The 17,616-nt window shown below is 55.6% G+C and overlaps 2 protein-coding genes across 2 annotated transcripts; one reads left to right on the top strand and one right to left on the bottom strand.

Moving 5' to 3' along the window:
* The first annotated feature begins 5,930 nt into the window (after positions 1–5,930).
* On the top strand, positions 5,931–11,788 carry Col8a2 (collagen type VIII alpha 2 chain). Its single transcript, XM_027399281.2, has 3 exons — positions 5,931–6,032; positions 6,961–7,157; positions 7,861–11,788. Exons 2-3 carry the CDS (start codon positions 6,977–6,979, stop codon positions 9,777–9,779), a joined length of 2,100 nt encoding a protein of 699 aa, XP_027255082.1. The 5' UTR covers positions 5,931–6,032; positions 6,961–6,976; the 3' UTR covers positions 9,780–11,788.
* Positions 11,789–12,562: 774 nt separating this feature from the next.
* Adprs (ADP-ribosylserine hydrolase) lies at positions 12,563–17,100 on the bottom strand. Its single transcript, XM_027399282.2, has 6 exons — positions 16,864–17,100; positions 15,314–15,410; positions 14,842–15,049; positions 14,577–14,761; positions 14,165–14,265; positions 12,563–13,761 (listed from the first exon to the last, which is right to left on the bottom strand). The coding sequence occupies exons 1-6, from the start codon at positions 17,087–17,089 to the stop codon at positions 13,469–13,471; spliced, it is 1,110 nt and encodes a 369-aa protein (XP_027255083.1). The 5' UTR covers positions 17,090–17,100; the 3' UTR covers positions 12,563–13,468.
* Between the last annotated feature and the right edge of the window lie 516 nt (positions 17,101–17,616).

The raw sequence follows: 17,616 nt of genomic DNA, 5'->3' as shown, positions 1-17,616 counted from the left end.
GGCCTTTCTGAAGGTCTTGTCAACTGACCAGCACCTCACGATCTGCAGGGCTGGGACTCAGTCTGAGGATAGCTCAGTTTGTCACAAGGGCATGGGAGAGGATGGAAGGAGTCACAGGTGGAGACCCATGGGCAGTGGAGATGGTGACAGAGGCACACAGGTCTGAGTGGAAGGACAGATGGATGCTGAGACATAAAGGTGACAACAGACATGGAAGAGGATTGGAATGGTCCTCAGAGTCCCTGCCCCGGGTCTTAGACTTGGAGTATGTTCCTGTTGTGGGAGCTCGGTGGTTGTTCAGTCCATCAATGGCCCCTCCTCCGGAAGCCACACGAATGGCAGAACAACATGGATTTATCCTGTCAGTGCTAGGGAGCCAGGAGACAATCCATGAGAGCCATGGGCAGAGCTGTGGTAACAGGGGGTCCACAGACAGGACCCATTCGCACAGCCTAGGAGCTTGGCAAGATGTAGATATTGGGTCTACACCAGCCACGTCCATTCTGATGACTTGGTACAGACTATGGTTTGGGAAGTGTTGTTGAAGTCCATGAAGGAAATGTGGAGGACACAGTTAAGAGTGGAGGCAGAGCCGGGCGTTGGTGGTACACACCTTTAATCCCAGCACTCGGGAGGCAGAGACAGGTGGATCTCTGTGAGTTCGAGGCCAGCTTGGTCTCCAGAGCGAGTGCCAGGGTAGGCTCCAAAGCTACACAGAGAAACCCTGTCTCAAAAAACAAACAACAAACAAACAAACAAACAAACAAAAAGAGTGGAGGCAGAAGCCGGGCAATGGTGGTGCATGCCTTTAGTCCCAGCACTCGGGAGGCAGAGGCAAGAGGATCAATGAGTTCCAGGCCACCAGCCTGGTCTACAGGACAGCCTCCAAAGCTACAGAGAAACTCTGTCTCAAAAAAAAAAAAAAAAAAAAAAGAGTGGAGGCAGAATGAGAGAGCCCTGTGGCTGTTCCAGTGGGCTCTGGCAAAATCACACACACACACACACACACACACACACAATCACACACACACACACACAGAGAGAGAGAGAAAGAGAGAGAGAGAGAGAGAGACAGAGAGAGAGAGAGAGAGACAGAGAGAGAGTCTCACGTAGCCCAGCCTTGTCTCCTGAATTCACTATGTAGTCAAGGATGACCTTGAATTTCTGATTCCCCTGTCTCCACCTCCCAAGCGCTAGAATTAAAGGCTGGTCTGTATTCTGGAGTATAAGGTCTCTATCCAGGGAGAGGCTGTCAGGGAAGGAGTAGAAGTGAAAGGGTTAGAGGGGACAAAGCCCACAGGACTGTATCTGTGGCTTGAAGGGAAAGGAATAGGGGTGTTACATATAGTTTGCAGGGTGGCTGCCCCACAAGAGCCTCTAGGAAAGGGCCAAGTGGGCTGGAAGGCAGGGCAGTCTTTCCTAACCCTGCCAAGGCAATGTAGGGGTGTAGTCTGCATTACCATATAAGGAAGGAAGGGCCAGCAATGAGGTTCAGATTTTTATCCTGGGCTCCAGGGGTTGGGGGAGAAGGAAGCAGAGGGAGGAAAATGACAGCAGAGGACTGGGCTAAAGAACAGTGGGAGGCAGAAGCTAGAGACAGGTGAGATGGAATAGCGCTGTGGACAGCCAGCAGGCCACAGGGAGATCTGGAGCTACAAGGACAGTCCAGAGGTCATGAGCCTGAGCCAGCTTGGGGGAAGCCTGGCTCGGCAGGCAGGCAGAGGGAGAGGGGCAGGGAAAGGGCGAAGAGACCCTGCCTCGGCTATGCCTGGACTGTGGGTGGACATGTGGGGCCACAGGGTTGCTGTCCACCCTGAGTCCCTGGGGCGGGGTCTGCCTTGAGAAGGAGACCACTTTACCTTTGGGACTCAGGGAAGGGGCAGGGGCTTAGAGTTTGCAGTGGAGGCTGAGGGTCTGAGGTTGGGGTCATCTCCTCTGCTCACCCCGATCCTCAGTTCAGTTGTCCCACGGTCTCTACAGATAAACCTGGTCGGTGTCCTCTCGACTAACCAGGAGACGCTCTAGAAGGGCAGGAAACGGACATTCAGACTTCATTCCTCAAGACCTTAGGCTTTGGGTGGAGGCAGGATGTCACTTTGCAGCAGGAGGGTATGTGGCTGGACTGAAAGAAGGACTTCCTGGCCATGAAGGACAAGGAAGCACACCTGGAGCGTCTGTGGCTCGTGTGATCTCAGTTGATCTTTTTGCTGAAGGCACTGAGGTTCAGAGAGGTTAAGTCACTTGCCCAGTGCCACCCAGCTCCAAGTAGCTGCTCTGGGAGGCCAGGGGCTGCCTGGCTCTAGGAGGGCCTGGGAAATGCTCTCACCTGATAGGTGAGGGAAGACGGGGAGGGGGGTTCGAGACCAGGGAGAGAGGAAGAGGCTGGGGAGTGGGGACCAGGCACTGGGCAGGGGCTCTGCAGAACGTCTCCACCACAGGAAGCGGCTCACAGCATACCTGTGGTTTGGCGGACCGGCCGCCGCGCCTCCCCGCCGCTGCTCGCGGAGCCGCCGTCTGCGGTGCTGGGGCCTGGATTCTGCTCGGGTCGGGTTCCACTCGCCCCCACCCCGGGGCGGGGTCCCACCAGCCTCACCCTGCGCCCTCGCTCGGGCCCCTCTGCACCTCGGGTGCCCGGCTCGGTCGGGGATGGGGCGGGGCGGGGCGGGGGGGGATGGAGCGGGGACACACCTGGCCCGGACCCTGGGGAGGCGTCGGCCAGCGCCTCCTCCCACCTGGGTCTGGAAGCCCCGGGGCGCCCGCTAGCATCCGTCTCCTCCGCCTCCCTGGGAGGAGGCCAGGCTGCCCCAAAACGCTGACTTGGACGAAATGGTGTTTTACGGCGATTTGTTGAAAAGGGGGGAAATCCCCGTTAAGGACTTGCAGCTGTCCAAACACCGCGTCTGTCCCGCCGCCGCCGCCAGGGCTCAATCCCCTGAATCAGCGTCTCTTGAACGCGTTCCTCCTCCGGGGCTCCGCACCCCTGCCAGCCCTGCCTCGGTCTGTCCACACCTCCAGAGAGGTCACCAGAGGGGGGGGCGGGGATGGCTTGCCCAAGGTCACACAGCCAGGCATGGGCAGAGATGACTGGAGCCTCAGGACTCCACCTTTTCTTTGACCCTCTAACTTGGCCTCTAACAGTCCCTTCTGGGAGAACAAGTAACAGATGAATTGTCCCCTCTGTTCCACTCTTCTGGAGGGAGACATGTCTGTGCAGACACTCTTCAGGTTGTCACTGGGGAAAGGTTGGAGCGAGTTGTTATGGGTTTTTTTTTTTTTTTTCTTTCCCCGATTCAGGGTTTCTCTATGTAGCCCTGAAAAGCTACACCGAGAAACCCTGTGTCCTGGCACTCCCTCTGTGGAGAAGGCTGGCCTCGAACTCAGAGATCCTCCTGCCTCTGCTCCCAGGCGCTGGGATTAAAGGCGGGGCCACCACTGCCCGATTGCTGTGTTCTAGTTGATGGGTTGATTGATTGATTGATATATCCTTGCCTCAAACCACCAGTCTGGATGAGCTAGGTATTTCTGTTTCTCTCCTGCCTCTGTTTCCCGCTTTCTGAGATTACAGGTGTGTGCCACCATATCTAGCATCGTGTGTTCTTTAAGTCTGATGGTGAATTGAGTTGGTCACACATTGTGGGGCCTCGCTGTGTGCCAGCTTGGCCATGTGGGGATGGGGAGAGCAGAAGAGCTAAACAAGGGTGTAAGAGCTGAACCTGGCTCCACAGACAGAAGCTGGGTGAGGCAGCCAAGGAGCCTGACATCTCTAACATGTCAGAACAAGTGACTTACCCAGGTGGAGAAGTACCAAGGGGGCAGACTAGGCAGAGCTCACAGTGTCCCGACCTGGCACACAGGCTCACACAGTGCCACCTCCAGGTTATTGCTTCTTTCTTCAGCCCCTGAACAGGCTCAGCCTACAGTGGGCTGCCTCCACTCCCCAGCCCTGTGCCCAGCCTGCCTGGAACAAAGACTCTGCTTGCCCCTGGCTGCTTTGCTGGCTGGCCTGGTTCCCTGAATGCTCCTGGCTCCCACGGCAGGAAACCCTAGTGGTTAAAGCTTTGCTTTGTTACAGGTCTCTGTCCCCCAACCTGTGCAGGCGTCCCGGTGTTTTTCTGGCCCTCTGTTTCCTCATCTGCAGACAGTCCTGGCAGCATCTTCCTCGTGGAGAGAGCCACAAACCATCACTCATTTTACGGGCAAAAAACCTTCTAGGCCATGCTTCCTCCATCACTTTCCTCATTCTGCAAATATACGCCCAGATCAGACCTGTCCTGATCTCTGGAGGGAGTCTCTGTCTGTGTCTGTCTGTCTGTCTGTCTGTCCGTCCGTCCCCATACACACACACCAGTGTTGGGTAGGCGTCTCTGGAATGGAAGTGCTAGGAGCTATGGGGAGGAGTGAAAGACGCTTCTGAAGAACCCCACACTAAGCAGAAGTCGAAGTTGGATGGCTCTGTGTGCGGAAAGCCCTGCTCCTGGTTGGCACTGGGATGTTTCCTTTGGTGCCATGCCTGCCTGGGTGCCTTCCTGACTCTATTCTCCATTACCACTTCCCCTTCCCTTGTGGGAAACAGGTCTGGCCTTTCCAGAGCCAGGTCTGTTCCAGGTCTTTTGTGATGGCATCATGACCTTGGCCCTGGCCCAAAGTCAGCCAGAAGCCATCTTGGCTCTCTCTGTTACCTGCTTTTCACTTAGTCCCCTTCAGCCACGCTTTCCCTCTGCTTCCCTGTCCCTGTCCATCCACCAGACAGAACGCTCTGGCTCTAGACAGGTGGGCACAGCCCTCTTAGAGTGCCCTAGCTCACACAACCAGTGCAAGAGGGCCCTGCCCTGCCTGTTCAGGAGAGGTGAGGTGGGTAGAGGGATGGGGTTCCCCTGCCCAGGTTTAGGGTCTGACTGTAGTCTTATTAATGAAGACCTTCAACCCCTTTCCTCTCCTCTGGGCCACAGTGGCACCCTCACAGGAGGTAGTGATTGCTGTTGGGAGAAGTTTCTGGTCTGATTCACCACCAGCATCTAAGAAGAGCCAGACCTGTACATCACAGGCTCCCTGAGTGTTGCCATCAGTCCAATGAGGCAGGGCAGGTGGTCTGTGCTCAGGGAAGGTTCCTGATGAGGCCTCAGCCCCAGAGCAGGCTGTTTATAGTCTAAGTAGCTTCAGTCCCCTCTCCCCTCCCCCCTCTCTCCCTCCCTCCTTCCTTCTTCCTCCTTTCCCTCTGCTAAGGATGGAACCCAGGCCCTCACACATGCCAGGGAACCCTCCTAACACCAAGCTGCACTGTAGCCCCTAAGATTCTCTTTCCACATCTATTGCACAAGATTACCTTTGCATGAACTCACTGGGCTTCGTGAGAAGGTCAGCTTGAGCTTGGCACACAGGGACCCACAGTGACAGATCCTACTGTCAGGCTGAGTCTCAGGGAGAGTAAGGGGTCCTTTGAGGTCACAGAGCTGGTGAGTGGTGGAGGTGGGATTTGAACCCACAGTTGGGCACTGGCTCCATGGATCTTCCCTGCAGCCCTCTGTCCATTCCTGCCAAGCTCTGGGTGATTTTAGGCAGAGAGGGATGATGAATGCCTACATGCAGAGGCCAGAGGAGGCATGGCCATGGCTGGCTTTAAGTTTTGTTTTTTGTTTTTTGTTTTTTTTTTCAAGACAGGGTTTCTCTGTGTGGCCCTGGCTATTCAGGAACTTGCTCTGTAGACCAGGCTGGCCTTGGTCTCATCAATCTGACTGTCTCTGCTTCCTGAGTGCTGGGATTAAAGACATGTGCCATTGTCCTGCTATTTTTTCAGTTTAAACATATTTTAAAATATTTTTTATTATTTCATTGTATGGGTGTTTTGCCTGCATGTATAGCAGTGTACCATGTGTATGCAGTACCCACAGAGGCCAGAAGAGGGCATTGGATCCCCTGGAACTGGAGTCACAGCTGGTTGTAAGCCACAGTGTAGGTCCGGTGGAAGAACAGCCAGTGCTCTTAGCAGCTGAGTCACAGGCCCCTGCAGTTATCTTATTTATCTTCTGTTCCAAGTGAGTGTCTTTGGGAAGAGTATCCTTATATATTCTTTCCCATTAATGTTTCTGTTTTGTGACAGTGACTTCTCTTAAGGACATACTCCTCAAAAAGAACACTTCTATAGGCTGAGAGTGTGGCTCAGTTGGTAAAGGTCTTTGCTTAGGACCTGGTTCAATCCCTAGCACCCTATAAAACTGAGCGTGCTGGGTTACACCTGTAATCCCAACCCTCAGGAAGTAGAGGTAGGAGAATCCTGAGTTTAAAGTCATCCTTGGCTATCTACCAAGTTTGACACCAGCTTGGATTACACAAGAACCCATCAGAAGGAGGAGGAGGAGGAGGAGAAGGAGGAGACAGCAGTGGCCAGGCAGTGGTGGCACATGGCTTTAATCCCAGCACTCAGGAGGCAGAGGCAGGCAGAGCTCCGTGCGTTGGATGCCTGGGTGCTGGCCTGTCCTGGCTGACAGTAAAGGTTGGCGGGAGAGGAAGGGATGGCGATGGTGAAGATGAGGCCTTGGGTCTGGCAGGGTGGAATCCAGAATGATGTCAACATGACAGGGATGGGGACCATGAGGACCCAATCCCAGAGCTGCCTCCCCTGTTCCATCTGGAATCTGGGGGTGACAGTGGCGCCAGTATGCTGGGGTTGAGATGACCGGATTTACATCTCTGAAGAGCCCCAGTGGTACCTGGCAGAAGCTGGTCTGCACATGGCAGAGGTTTGTGTTAGCAAGGAATGTGCTGAGGTCAAGCTGGCTTTCCAGAAGTTTCTGTCCCGTTGCTGAGCCTAGCCTCTGGGAGATGCCGGGGGAGAGATTTAGCAAACAGTATTTTCAGATCCCTGCCTGTGAGATTTGCTTTTTTAATGACTGAGTTTCGAGCTGAGCCCCTGGTCCTGAGGGCTGGTTTGGTGACACCTTCTCCTTCTCCTTCTCCCTGTAGCACATCTGCAGACGCCATGCAGGGGTCTCTGCTGTCTCTGCCATCGCTGCTGCTGTTGTTGCTGGGGTGTGGGCCAAGAGCGTCCTCTGGTGGCGGAGCTGGGGGCGCAGCAGGCTATGCTCCGGTAAAGTACGTGCAGCCCATGCAGAAAGGACCAGTGGGACCGCCTTTCCGAGAGGGCAAGGGCCAGTACTTGGGTGAGAGCCTCCCCACTCTACACTACCTAAGACAAGTCCTCAGCTCCCTAAGCCCCTCCAGCCCTCCAGAAATCCGACTCCACTTTTTCTTCCTACAGCTAGGCCAGAGCCTACCAGCCTTAGAGGGCCAGAAGCTGGCTCTGGTTGTCTGGTGCAGGTGGTCTTCATATGGCGGGCAGGAAGGTAGATAGGTTATGAAGCCGATTGTCTGGTCTGTAAAGTGGGCCACTAGTGCCACCTGGTGGCCATCGCACCATCAGTTCTTTTTTTTTTTTTTTTTTTTTTTTTTTTTTTCGTTTTTCGAGACAGGGTTTCTCTGTGTAGCTTTGGAGCCTGTCCTGGCACTTGCTCTGGAGACCAAGCTGGCCTCGAACTCACAGAGATCCGTTTGCCTCTGCCTCCCGAGTACCGAGATTAGAGGCGTGTGCCCACCATCTGTTCTTGCAGTCATAAATATTCTAAGTTCATTGGGCAGGGCCTGGCTGGTTAGTTGGTGCAGGGAGCCCTGGAGGAGGACACCTACAGCAATCCCCAGGGCAGCAACAGAACCACTCTGGACTCCTTCCATTCTGGAGAGGTAGCTTTGGGAGTGAGCCTTGCTTCTCCCCACTGTTCCACACACTGCCATGGGGGATAGGTAGATGAGGGTCCCAGCTTCCATTGCACAAGACCCTGACTGTCTGTCCCCTTCTCTTTCTTTCAGAAATGCCTCTACCACTGCTGCCAATGGACTTGAAAGGAGAGCCAGGTCCCCCTGGGAAGCCGGGACCTCGGGGTCCCCCTGGGCCTCCTGGCTTCCCGGGAAAGCCAGGCACTGGAAAACCTGGGCTTCATGGGCAGCCAGGCCCTGCTGGCCCCCCTGGCTTCTCCCGGATGGGCAAGGCTGGTCCCCCAGGGCTCCCAGGCAAGGTTGGACCACCAGGACAGCCAGGGCTGAGGGGAGAGCCAGGGATACGAGGGGATCAGGGCCTCCGGGGGCCCCCAGGGCCCCCTGGCCTTCCTGGTCCTTCAGGCATTACTGTCCCTGGAAAACCAGGTGCCCAGGGGGTGCCGGGGCCTCCAGGATTTAGGGGGGAGCCAGGACCCCAGGGAGAGCCTGGACCTCGAGGAGATAGGGGCCTCAAGGGGGATAATGGAGTGGGCCAGCCAGGGCTTCCTGGGGCCCCCGGGCAGGCAGGTGCCCCTGGACCCCCTGGGTTGCCTGGTCCTGCTGGTTTGGGTAAACCAGGTTTGGATGGGTTACCAGGAGCCCCAGGAGACAAAGGTGATTCTGGGCCCCCTGGGGTTCCAGGCTCTAGGGGAGAGCCAGGAGTTGTAGGTCCAAAAGGCCCTCCTGGGGTAGATGGTGTGGGGATACCAGGGGCAGCAGGGGTACCGGGGCCACAGGGCCCAGCAGGGGCTAAAGGGGAGCCAGGGCTCCGAGGCCCCCCTGGCCTGATAGGTCCTATTGGCTATGGGATGCCAGGAAAACCAGGACCTAAGGGAGATAGGGGCCCAGCTGGGGCTCCAGGGCTCTTGGGAGACAGAGGCGAGCCAGGAGAGGATGGGGAGCCAGGGGAGCAGGGTCCACAGGGACTTGGGGGTCCACCTGGCCTTCCTGGGTCTGCAGGGCTTCCTGGTAGGCGTGGGCCTCCTGGGCCCAAGGGAGAGGTAGGACCTGGGGGTCCTCCAGGAGTGCCTGGCATTCGGGGTGACCAAGGGCCTAATGGTTTGGCAGGGAAGCCTGGGCTCCCTGGTGAGAGAGGACTTCCTGGGGCCCACGGGCCCCCTGGACCAACGGGGCCCAAGGGTGAGCCAGGTTTTACAGGTCGCCCCGGAGGACCAGGGGTGGCAGGAGCCCTAGGACAGAAAGGTGACTTGGGGCTTCCTGGACAGCCTGGCTTGAGGGGCCCATCTGGAATTCCAGGACTCCAGGGCCCAGCTGGCCCTATTGGGCCCCAGGGTCTGCCAGGCCTGAAAGGTGAACCGGGCCTTCCAGGGCCTCCTGGAGAGGGAAAAGTGGGGGAACCTGGCTCTGCTGGGCCCACAGGACCTCCTGGAGTCCCTGGTTCCCCAGGACTCACAGGTCCTCCTGGGCCCCCTGGGCCTCCTGGACCTCCTGGTGCCCCAGGGGCCTTTGATGAAACTGGTATTGCAGGCTTGCATCTGCCCAATGGTGGAGTGGAGGGGGCTGTGTTGGGCAAGGGAGGGAAACCACAGTCTGGGCTGGGGGAGCTGTCAGCACCCACCACGCCAGCCTTCACCGCTGTGCTCACCTCCCCCTTCCCTGCCTCAGGCATGCCAGTTAGGTTTGACAGGACTCTCTACAATGGTCACAGCGGCTACAACCCAGCTACTGGCATCTTCACCTGCCCCGTGGGAGGCGTCTACTACTTTGCTTATCATGTACATGTCAAGGGCACCAATGTGTGGGTGGCCTTGTACAAGAACAACGTGCCTGCCACCTACACCTACGATGAGTACAAGAAGGGCTATTTGGACCAGGCGTCTGGAGGGGCCGTGCTCCAGCTGCAGCCCAATGACCAGGTGTGGGTGCAGATGCCTTCAGATCAGGCCAACGGCCTCTATTCCACCGAGTACATCCACTCCTCCTTCTCAGGATTCTTGCTCTGTCCCACATAACCCGTGGGGGGCCCTGCTGCCCTGGCCTCCTCCTCTTTAGTGATAGAGAGACCTTTCCGGTTACAGAGATCTCCATTTGAAGGAAAAAAGCAGAACAGAGGCGGCAGTGGCCTTGGCTGAGGAGACTGACCTATTTCTCCGTGCGTAGGCTGAAGTCGTTTCTGGAAGAGGTTGGCCTAATTTCCTTTCCCTCGGTGCACTGTGGGGGTTGTACCCTCTTCTGGACCTGCCTGTTATGCAGACAGCAACCCAGAGCACTCAGCCCAGCCTCCTCGTGAGTCCTGGAAGCTGCTGGGAGAGATGGTTTTGCTGTTGGTCTTAGATGGCATGGAAGGGGCCAGGGGTGCTTCCTGTGTTCGCGGGGCCTCTTCCAGCTCCCCAGGGGCCTCCAGCATATGACATGAAGTTCCTTGAGGCTTTTGTTTCCTTTTGGGGGAACAGAAGAAGGGAATAGGGACCATGGAGGTAGTCAGTGTGGCTAGACCCCCAGAATAATGCTGTGGACTCAGGCCAGTCCTGGTGGGGACAGTTGTGTGCCCCTTGCTACTGGCCCCTCAAAGACTCCAGAAGCAGCTGTCTGTGGGGATCTGGGAGGGGTCAGAGGTGTGGATTATGAGGCAGGCTGGTAGCTCTTCTGTTTCCCTGGCTCTCCCCATTGGCTCTGGCTCTTCAGCATGAGGGTGGACAGCCCCGGGCTGAGGTGTGGAACTCTGTGTAGTCTCTACAGATTGCAGAGCCAACCAGGACCGATGATCGGCAAACACGAGTACTCCTCCCTCTTTCCTCTCACCTGCTGGGGGTGGGCTCATTTTCTCACTATCAGACTGTTAGGGGACCCTTGCCAACTTCAAACTAAGTGTCTTCAAACAGAGCACTTCTGTCTGGGCCCTCTGCACAGAGACACACAGGGTTGTGGGTGCAGACTTCTGTTTCTCTTTAGTAAGAACCACGCTGTGGATATTTAGTGTCTACTGGAGGGGCTTGTCTGTGGGTACTTCCTCTCTCTCAGCCCTCTGCTTCCAATTTCCTGTTCTAAGCAGGGTAGGGCCCAGGAGGCTGAGGCTCTGAAGAAAAGGATGCCAGCAGGCCCCACTGGAATGAGCTGGCTCTGGAGGCTTCCAGAACCCTCCCTAATCAGAATTCTCCTGCAAGGAAACAGGCAGGCTTGCCTCCCAGCCCCTTGGCCCCCAGTTCAGGCTGGGATCAGTGCTGGGGGCAGGGATGGTAGATACTCTTGCCTGTGTAAGGATGGCTGCTTTCTCTGTGGTCCATGACCTTCCTCAGTCCTCACCTAGTCAGCCCACGTAACTGTGCCAACTGTGAAACCGGGACATTGAATAGGCAACCCATCTTGTACTCCAGTATGGGCCCATTCAACTGCCTAGGCTGATGGGCTGAAGATGAGGGCCCAGCCTCCTCCCCTGCATAGCAGCCCAGCTAAGGATACTTCCTTCAGCTCCCAAGGGGTAGCCTGCCTGTAGCAGCAAGAGAAAGTTCAGCCGGGGCTCTGCTACACCCAAGAGAACCAACTAGAGTCCCAGAGCATCCTGATGGGCCTTTAGTTCAGCCTCCTCCTTTCCTGGGTTGAAGCCACTAATCTGATGTGTTAGAGATGGGTTCTAATCAGCTCTCAGAGGAAGCCCTGGGGGTTGAATAAAGTACCAGGGAGCCCAAAAAATCATTATCAGAGCAGAGCTGCCAGACTCCACCCTGAAGCCTTTAGGAAAGGATTGATTTTGAAATGTACATGAATTAGAGCTGTAGGTGTCACTGAGCAATTTTGACAAACATCAGGTTTTAGCTATGACAACTACACTTACCTTGTGCATTTTTGTATTCTGGCTTTAAAAAAAATTTTTTTTTAAGATTAAGGTTTTTCTACTTGTGATTTGATTTCTAATCTGGTGTAGGAAAATGCCCTAGGGAATCAGGAAAATGGGATTTCTTTTTGAAAAGAAAACTATAGTATTGACTGTGTTGACTGTCCCCAATAAAACCTGTTGTGGAAACACTGCTGTGATGCTGGCCTCAATACAGAGATGTTTCCTGGGCGTCCAGGAGCTTCTCTGACCTCTTGAGGAGTGCAGCTTCCCATTCAGGCCTGTTAGAGCCACTCCCTCTGCCCTGCTGCCTCAGCACCACCAGGCAAACTTGGAGCCATTCTGTGAAACCAAAGCAGGGCAGTGAGTGGAGCCGGATTGAACTTCGACGGAACATTCCTACAAGCTCTCAGGAGCAGTGGAGCATGACAATTGGCTCAGGGCTCAGGATCCCGAGGGCCAAGTTAACATCTGATACAAATTATGAATGAAGGTTCGAATCTATGGTCCCGAGGATGGGGCCCAGTGCTGAGGACAGGGTAGGGGGAAGCTGTCCTGCCCGGAAAGCACCTGTTCATAGCTTCCCACGCCCAGGAGCAGCATGGGGATCTGGGACAGCAGGCATGATAAAAGCCATGTCCTGTCATCTGCCTACCCTGATAGAACCTCATCTTGGCTTGAGGCCAGCTGCCTGATGTTCCTGAAGCCTCAGGCCAACCACTGAGCTAGCTGTGCATGCTTGTCCCCTCACTGAACTTGGAAGGATGCTCAGAGGTCATATTCATGGTTTGTGGGAAGGTGTCTTTTCAACTGTCTCTTTTTTTTTTTTTTTTTTGAGACAGGGTCTTACTATATAGCCGGCTGTCCTAGAACTCACTACATAGACCAGAGCTGACCTTGAACTCACAGAGATCCACCTGCCTCTGCCTCCCAAGTGCTGGGATTAAAGACAAGCACCATCACTCCCATCTGCACAAAACTTCATTGCAAGCCAAGACCTTCACCCTGTGCCCCAAGATACAGGGGGCATACAACACAGTGCACTTCCATACCTGGGGTGACACCCCACTCCCATCAAAGGTGGGCGCTCTGCACCATTCTACAGGGACCTGGCTTGGCTTGTTTCTACCCAATCTCAAGCAAAGCATTTGTCCAGATGCCTTGACAGCACTGTGTGACCTCTAGTAAGAAAAGTCACTGATCCTGCCTACTCTGCCCCTCCTGGTTGGAGGTAGAAGACTGCCCCACAACACAGAAGCTACTGCCTTGGGGTCCCAGGGCTAGAAAAGTACAGTTCAGGCAGGAAGTTTCTACTTAAGACAATTCACCAGTGGAAACAAACGGGATATGCTGGGGTTTATAAAAAAAAAATTATTGCTGTGACTTCCACTAGAAGCCGTCAAAGAGCCCCATTTCAGAGAGGGGCCAGGCCAGTTGGCAATGGATGGGCTAGATGTAGATGCCAGTCTCAAGAGTCACACGTGTTGGCTCTGCCCAGCCCGACAAGAGGCTTCCAGTCACATTGGTTAAAACCCAACAGGAACCATAGGTCATTTCCACCTTCAGAAGTCCCATGTCCTATATGGAAAGAATGCCACAATACCCCTCCAAAATCAAACTGCCCTGACCCCTCATATTTCTGAGGACCCCGGGGTGTCACACAGCCCTGCAGCAAGCCAGAGCTGCAGCTCCAAGAAGGCACCAGTTCCTCACTGTTCCACAGACCGGCCTAAGACTCCAGCCCCAAGGGAGCCCTTGGCCTGCCCTTAGGAATGCTGGGGCAGGAGAACCAGCTTCAGGTGACTCTGGATGCAGTCTGGGTTGTCCTTGGTTCTGATGGGCCTGACAGGGCCGCTGAGGCTGTGACCCTCACACACTCTTTTGGAAGACTCGATGCAGGCTCTGGGCCAGGACGTCTGTCTCCTCATAGCCCTCACAGCTTTGCTGCCAGCTCTCTGGCACCTGCTCCATCCCATAGTAAGCTCCAGCAATGGCCCCAGCCATGGTAGCTATGGTGTCTGTGTCTCCACCAAGTGAGATGGAGTAGATGAGGGTCCTCTGGAGGCTGTTGAAGGTGGAGGGGATCTCGGGGTCAGGCTCCATGCAGCGCAGGAAGCAGTAGATGGCAGTGGGCACAGACTCGAAGGCAGCAATGCCATTCCCTGTGGGAAAGCGGGAGCTTAGGAACATGACCTCCCTTCCTGCAGCAGGCTTCCTGCCATATGCCAAGAGCCAGCACCTCCTGCTTTGTGCAGGGCCATGCCTGAGATCTCAGGCTCTCAGGCTCTATACCAAGCCTGCTGGCGGCCAGGCTTAGCCTTGTTCTTGGCTTTGATTCCTGCTCCCTCCCAGGGATGTTGAGAGGTGGGTCACTGTGAAGCACTCCACAAGTGCCCAGGGCACAGGCACCAGGTAAACCAACATCCATAATCACACTGGCCCTTTCTTCGGACTTGACCTCTAAAACTACAGGCACAATGTTCACAGCCCTGCCAGGGCCCTACAAAAGAGGAACTCTAGCTGTCCTGCAGCAGCTGGGGTACACATTAGCCAGGGTCCACCCACCTAGCTCAGACACCACTTCCTCTCGGCTCACCACCTCCTGGTCCAGCAGCTCTGCAACCTTCTTCAGCCTGCTGGAGTATGGACGCTCCTCCATACCCAACCTGGGGTTTGAGAAGCGATTTCAGAGGTCAGAGTGAGCATACAGAAACACAGGGGAAGGGACTCAGAAGAGGGATTGGGGACATCAGGTCCCACCCAGGTGCATATGCCTTAACAGTATTGAGAGAGGGCCAGAGACGTTTTGTTCTCTGGGACATCGAGGGCCATAAATGCGTTAAGGCAAAGGGGACTCTTTCTACCACTCCATACAGTTCCCAGTGAAGACAGGAAGATTTGGCTATGCAGCAATTCCAGACACCCCACCCCTGCCTGTAACACACTTGCCTCAGTCCTGGCTCCAGCTCATACTCACTCTTTGGCATCCAGGATCGACTGGGCATCACCTTCCAGCTCTTCCATGTGGCCCACAAGCTGCTTGAGGAAGTGCTCACTGGATGACACACCCTGCAGAGCTAGGTGCACAGCCAGTGCCTGCAGGATGGCACCGTTGTAACCCAAGGAGGAGGCATGGGTCAGCTGGGCTGAGAGTCGGGCAAACTATGGAGAAGAGGAGCCACTGTCACAGGTCTCTACAGATCAGTTGGGAAAGGGGTATCTGTGACCAGCCTGCCCAGTACCTTCTGTACATCTTTGACACTGCTATAGGCCAGTGGGATGCCTGCCACCCGCATGGCACCCCCATTGCCATAGGAGCCCTTTCCATTGAATTGGGCCCGGGCAGGCTCATAGACATCACGGCACTTGGGGCTCAGGAGCTTCTTGAAGACAGTGATGACTCCAGCCCCATACCCTCTGTCAGGGTCCTTCTTGTATTCTTGGGCAAACCTAGTGAAGAGAAAGAAGGCAGATGAGAGTCCCAAAGATGTCTCTCACAGCTAGAAGAAAAGTCTGGGCTGGGTTGAAAGGAGAGGCTAGGTGCCTGGGGTGCCTGTATCAACAGTGTTGTCATTTTCAGCTGGGGAGCTGGTGTCAGCCTTAAGAAAGGGTCCTGATGAGAGAGGGGGTATTGAGTATGCACAGGTATTGTTTCTCTCTTGAGGGTTCAGCATCACTGCCTGCCTGGTCTCGTGCCAGGGTTACATCCCTTACCTGTGAGCCATGTCCACCTCGTCGAAGGCCTCTTTGGCGAGCAGGGACTGCACCAGGGCCCTGGCCATGGCGGTGTCATCTGTGTAGTACAATGTTTCTGCAGGAAAGAGGGTGGCAGGGTGAGAGCAACCCACAGGGCTTGGGTAGAATGCCCACTTACTCCTTTTGTGGCCCAACAGCTGACCTCCACCATGACCCTGCTGTGACCTCTTACCCCTTCCTCCTGCAAGCTAGGAATTATTCAGATTTCAGCCTTGGGATCTTCAGCAACCGTCTAGTACACAACGGTCAAGGCACCCTGCTGGTTTCTGAAGGGAAACCTTCCGCTACCTTCTTCCTTCACTACTAATTATCTCTGTGTGGCCTGCTTGGGCTGCACTGGTTCCCACCTCTAGCGATGTCACAAATTCTTCAGTAAGATGCTGCCCTCTTCCTTTCATTCTCCCGATTGAAACAGCTGTCTGTTGCCTTCAGGAAGAGGTCTCAACTCATGGGCTCGGCATCCAAATCCTTCCCAGCTGGGCCCCATCTTTCCTCGACATCTTTTGTCTCACAGATGCCCTTTGCACAGCTTGGGACCAATCCTTGCACTTGGGTCAAGTCCTTCCAGCTAGGGCTGCTCCCCCCCAATCTCCTTAACTGCAGGTATTCCCCCCTCCTTTAAAACCTTTTTATTTGTATATCTATTTTTGCCTTCACGTATATCTGTGCACCACATGTATGCCTGGTGCCCAGGGAAACGAGAAAAGGGTGTCAGATCCCTTGAGCCTGGAGTTACAGATGGTTTGTAGGCTGCCATGTGGGTGCTGGGAATTGAACCTGGGTCCTTTGGAAGAGCAGTCAGTGCTTTTAATTGCTGAGCCATCTCTGCAGCCCCTTTTGTTTGGTCTTTGAGACAGGGTGTCACTGTGTAGTTCTGTTTGGCTGGCCTCAAACCTGCTGTAAATACTGGGATTAGAGGTGTGTGACGCCCTACACGGGTGTGTTCTGATCTTTCTAACATGCCTTATTCAAAAGGCTACTAACCTGCTGGGGACAGTGACTTGGCCTCACTTGAGAAAAGACATTTACAGAGAATGGCCTCTCCTGATGAGTGCCTCCCTGATCCCTCCCTCAAATAGCCAGTCCACTCCTTCCATGGAGCCCAAACTCCATTTTCCCTCTTCTCTGGTGGCCTCTATATCCTAGCTTCACAGAAGTAACCACGTTCCCAGTCTCCCCCAGCCTGGTTGAAGGAGGTCAAGGCCATCCCAGTCCACTGGGATAAGAGGTTGCTCTTTGTCCTAGTCTGCTATCCTCAATCACGTCCCTGTGGGTGAGGGGAGCAATACTCTCCCTCCATTTGCTCACTGTGCCCTGATCTTGCTGAGGGAGCCAGCCTGCTTCAGTCCCAGCCCAGGTGACTGACGGTAACTGTCAGCCATCCATCTCTTACTGCCACTCCCTTATTTTTAGGGCCAGTACCCAGACTCAAGTTGCAACTTTCGCAGGGACCCTCCGACTCGTCCCTCGCCCAGGCGTGGGGACCCGGCGGGTGGCGCCCCGCCCACCTGTCCGCGCGCTGCCCGGCGTGCCCGGGTCCGGCTCCAGGCTCTGGACGTGATGCAGGACCGACGTCAGGCTGACGGTGTCGTGTGCCTCGTAGACGGCGCCCACGCAGTCTCCCAGCAGCGCGCCGGCCAGGCAGCCGCGGAAGCGCGAGAGAGAGCGGGCCGTGCCAGCCCCGCCACCGCCCGCCGCCGTCATCGCCGCTGCCGCCGCCGCCGCCGCCGCCATCAGCGCGCGGGCTGTCGTCACTTCCGGCGCCGATGCTGAAGCCTCCCCCCGCCCCCCGCGGTCATCCCTCCTCGCATCCCCACAGCTCCCCCTTGTGGCCTGGAGTCTCAGCATGCGTCCCACCCTACAGCGCCACCCAGCGGCTCGGAGCCGCGGCGCTCCGCAGTCCCCGCACGCTTCGTTTTGGCGCCCCCTACCCTCCCGTTTGTGAATGGCGCCACGAATCGGGTTGACAGCTCCCTAAGGCGCCGTCGTGGAGGATCTTTTGAAAAGAACCTGAGCAAGAATGTTGCCTACTCCAAGCCACTGTGGCCCGCGGGCGAAAACCCCTGTCTTTGCACCCACGCTTCTTCTGGAGTCTCTTTGGACTCTTGACCCGAATGAAGCCTAGGCTCCCCCGAGTGGAGCGTCTCATGACACCCTCATGGGTAACAGAGAAGAGCCTGGCTAAAGAACTCCATCTTTATTAGGTTCACTGCCCCTCCTCACTTCCCACCCATCCTTCCCTCCTCCCTCAGCCAGCAAAG

This window comes from Cricetulus griseus, chromosome 2 (genome assembly GCF_003668045.3).
Source record: "Cricetulus griseus strain 17A/GY chromosome 2, alternate assembly CriGri-PICRH-1.0, whole genome shotgun sequence".
NCBI classification, from domain to species: Eukaryota; Metazoa; Chordata; class Mammalia; order Rodentia; family Cricetidae; genus Cricetulus; species Cricetulus griseus.
This window is presented reverse-complemented; position numbering and strand designations above follow the sequence as displayed.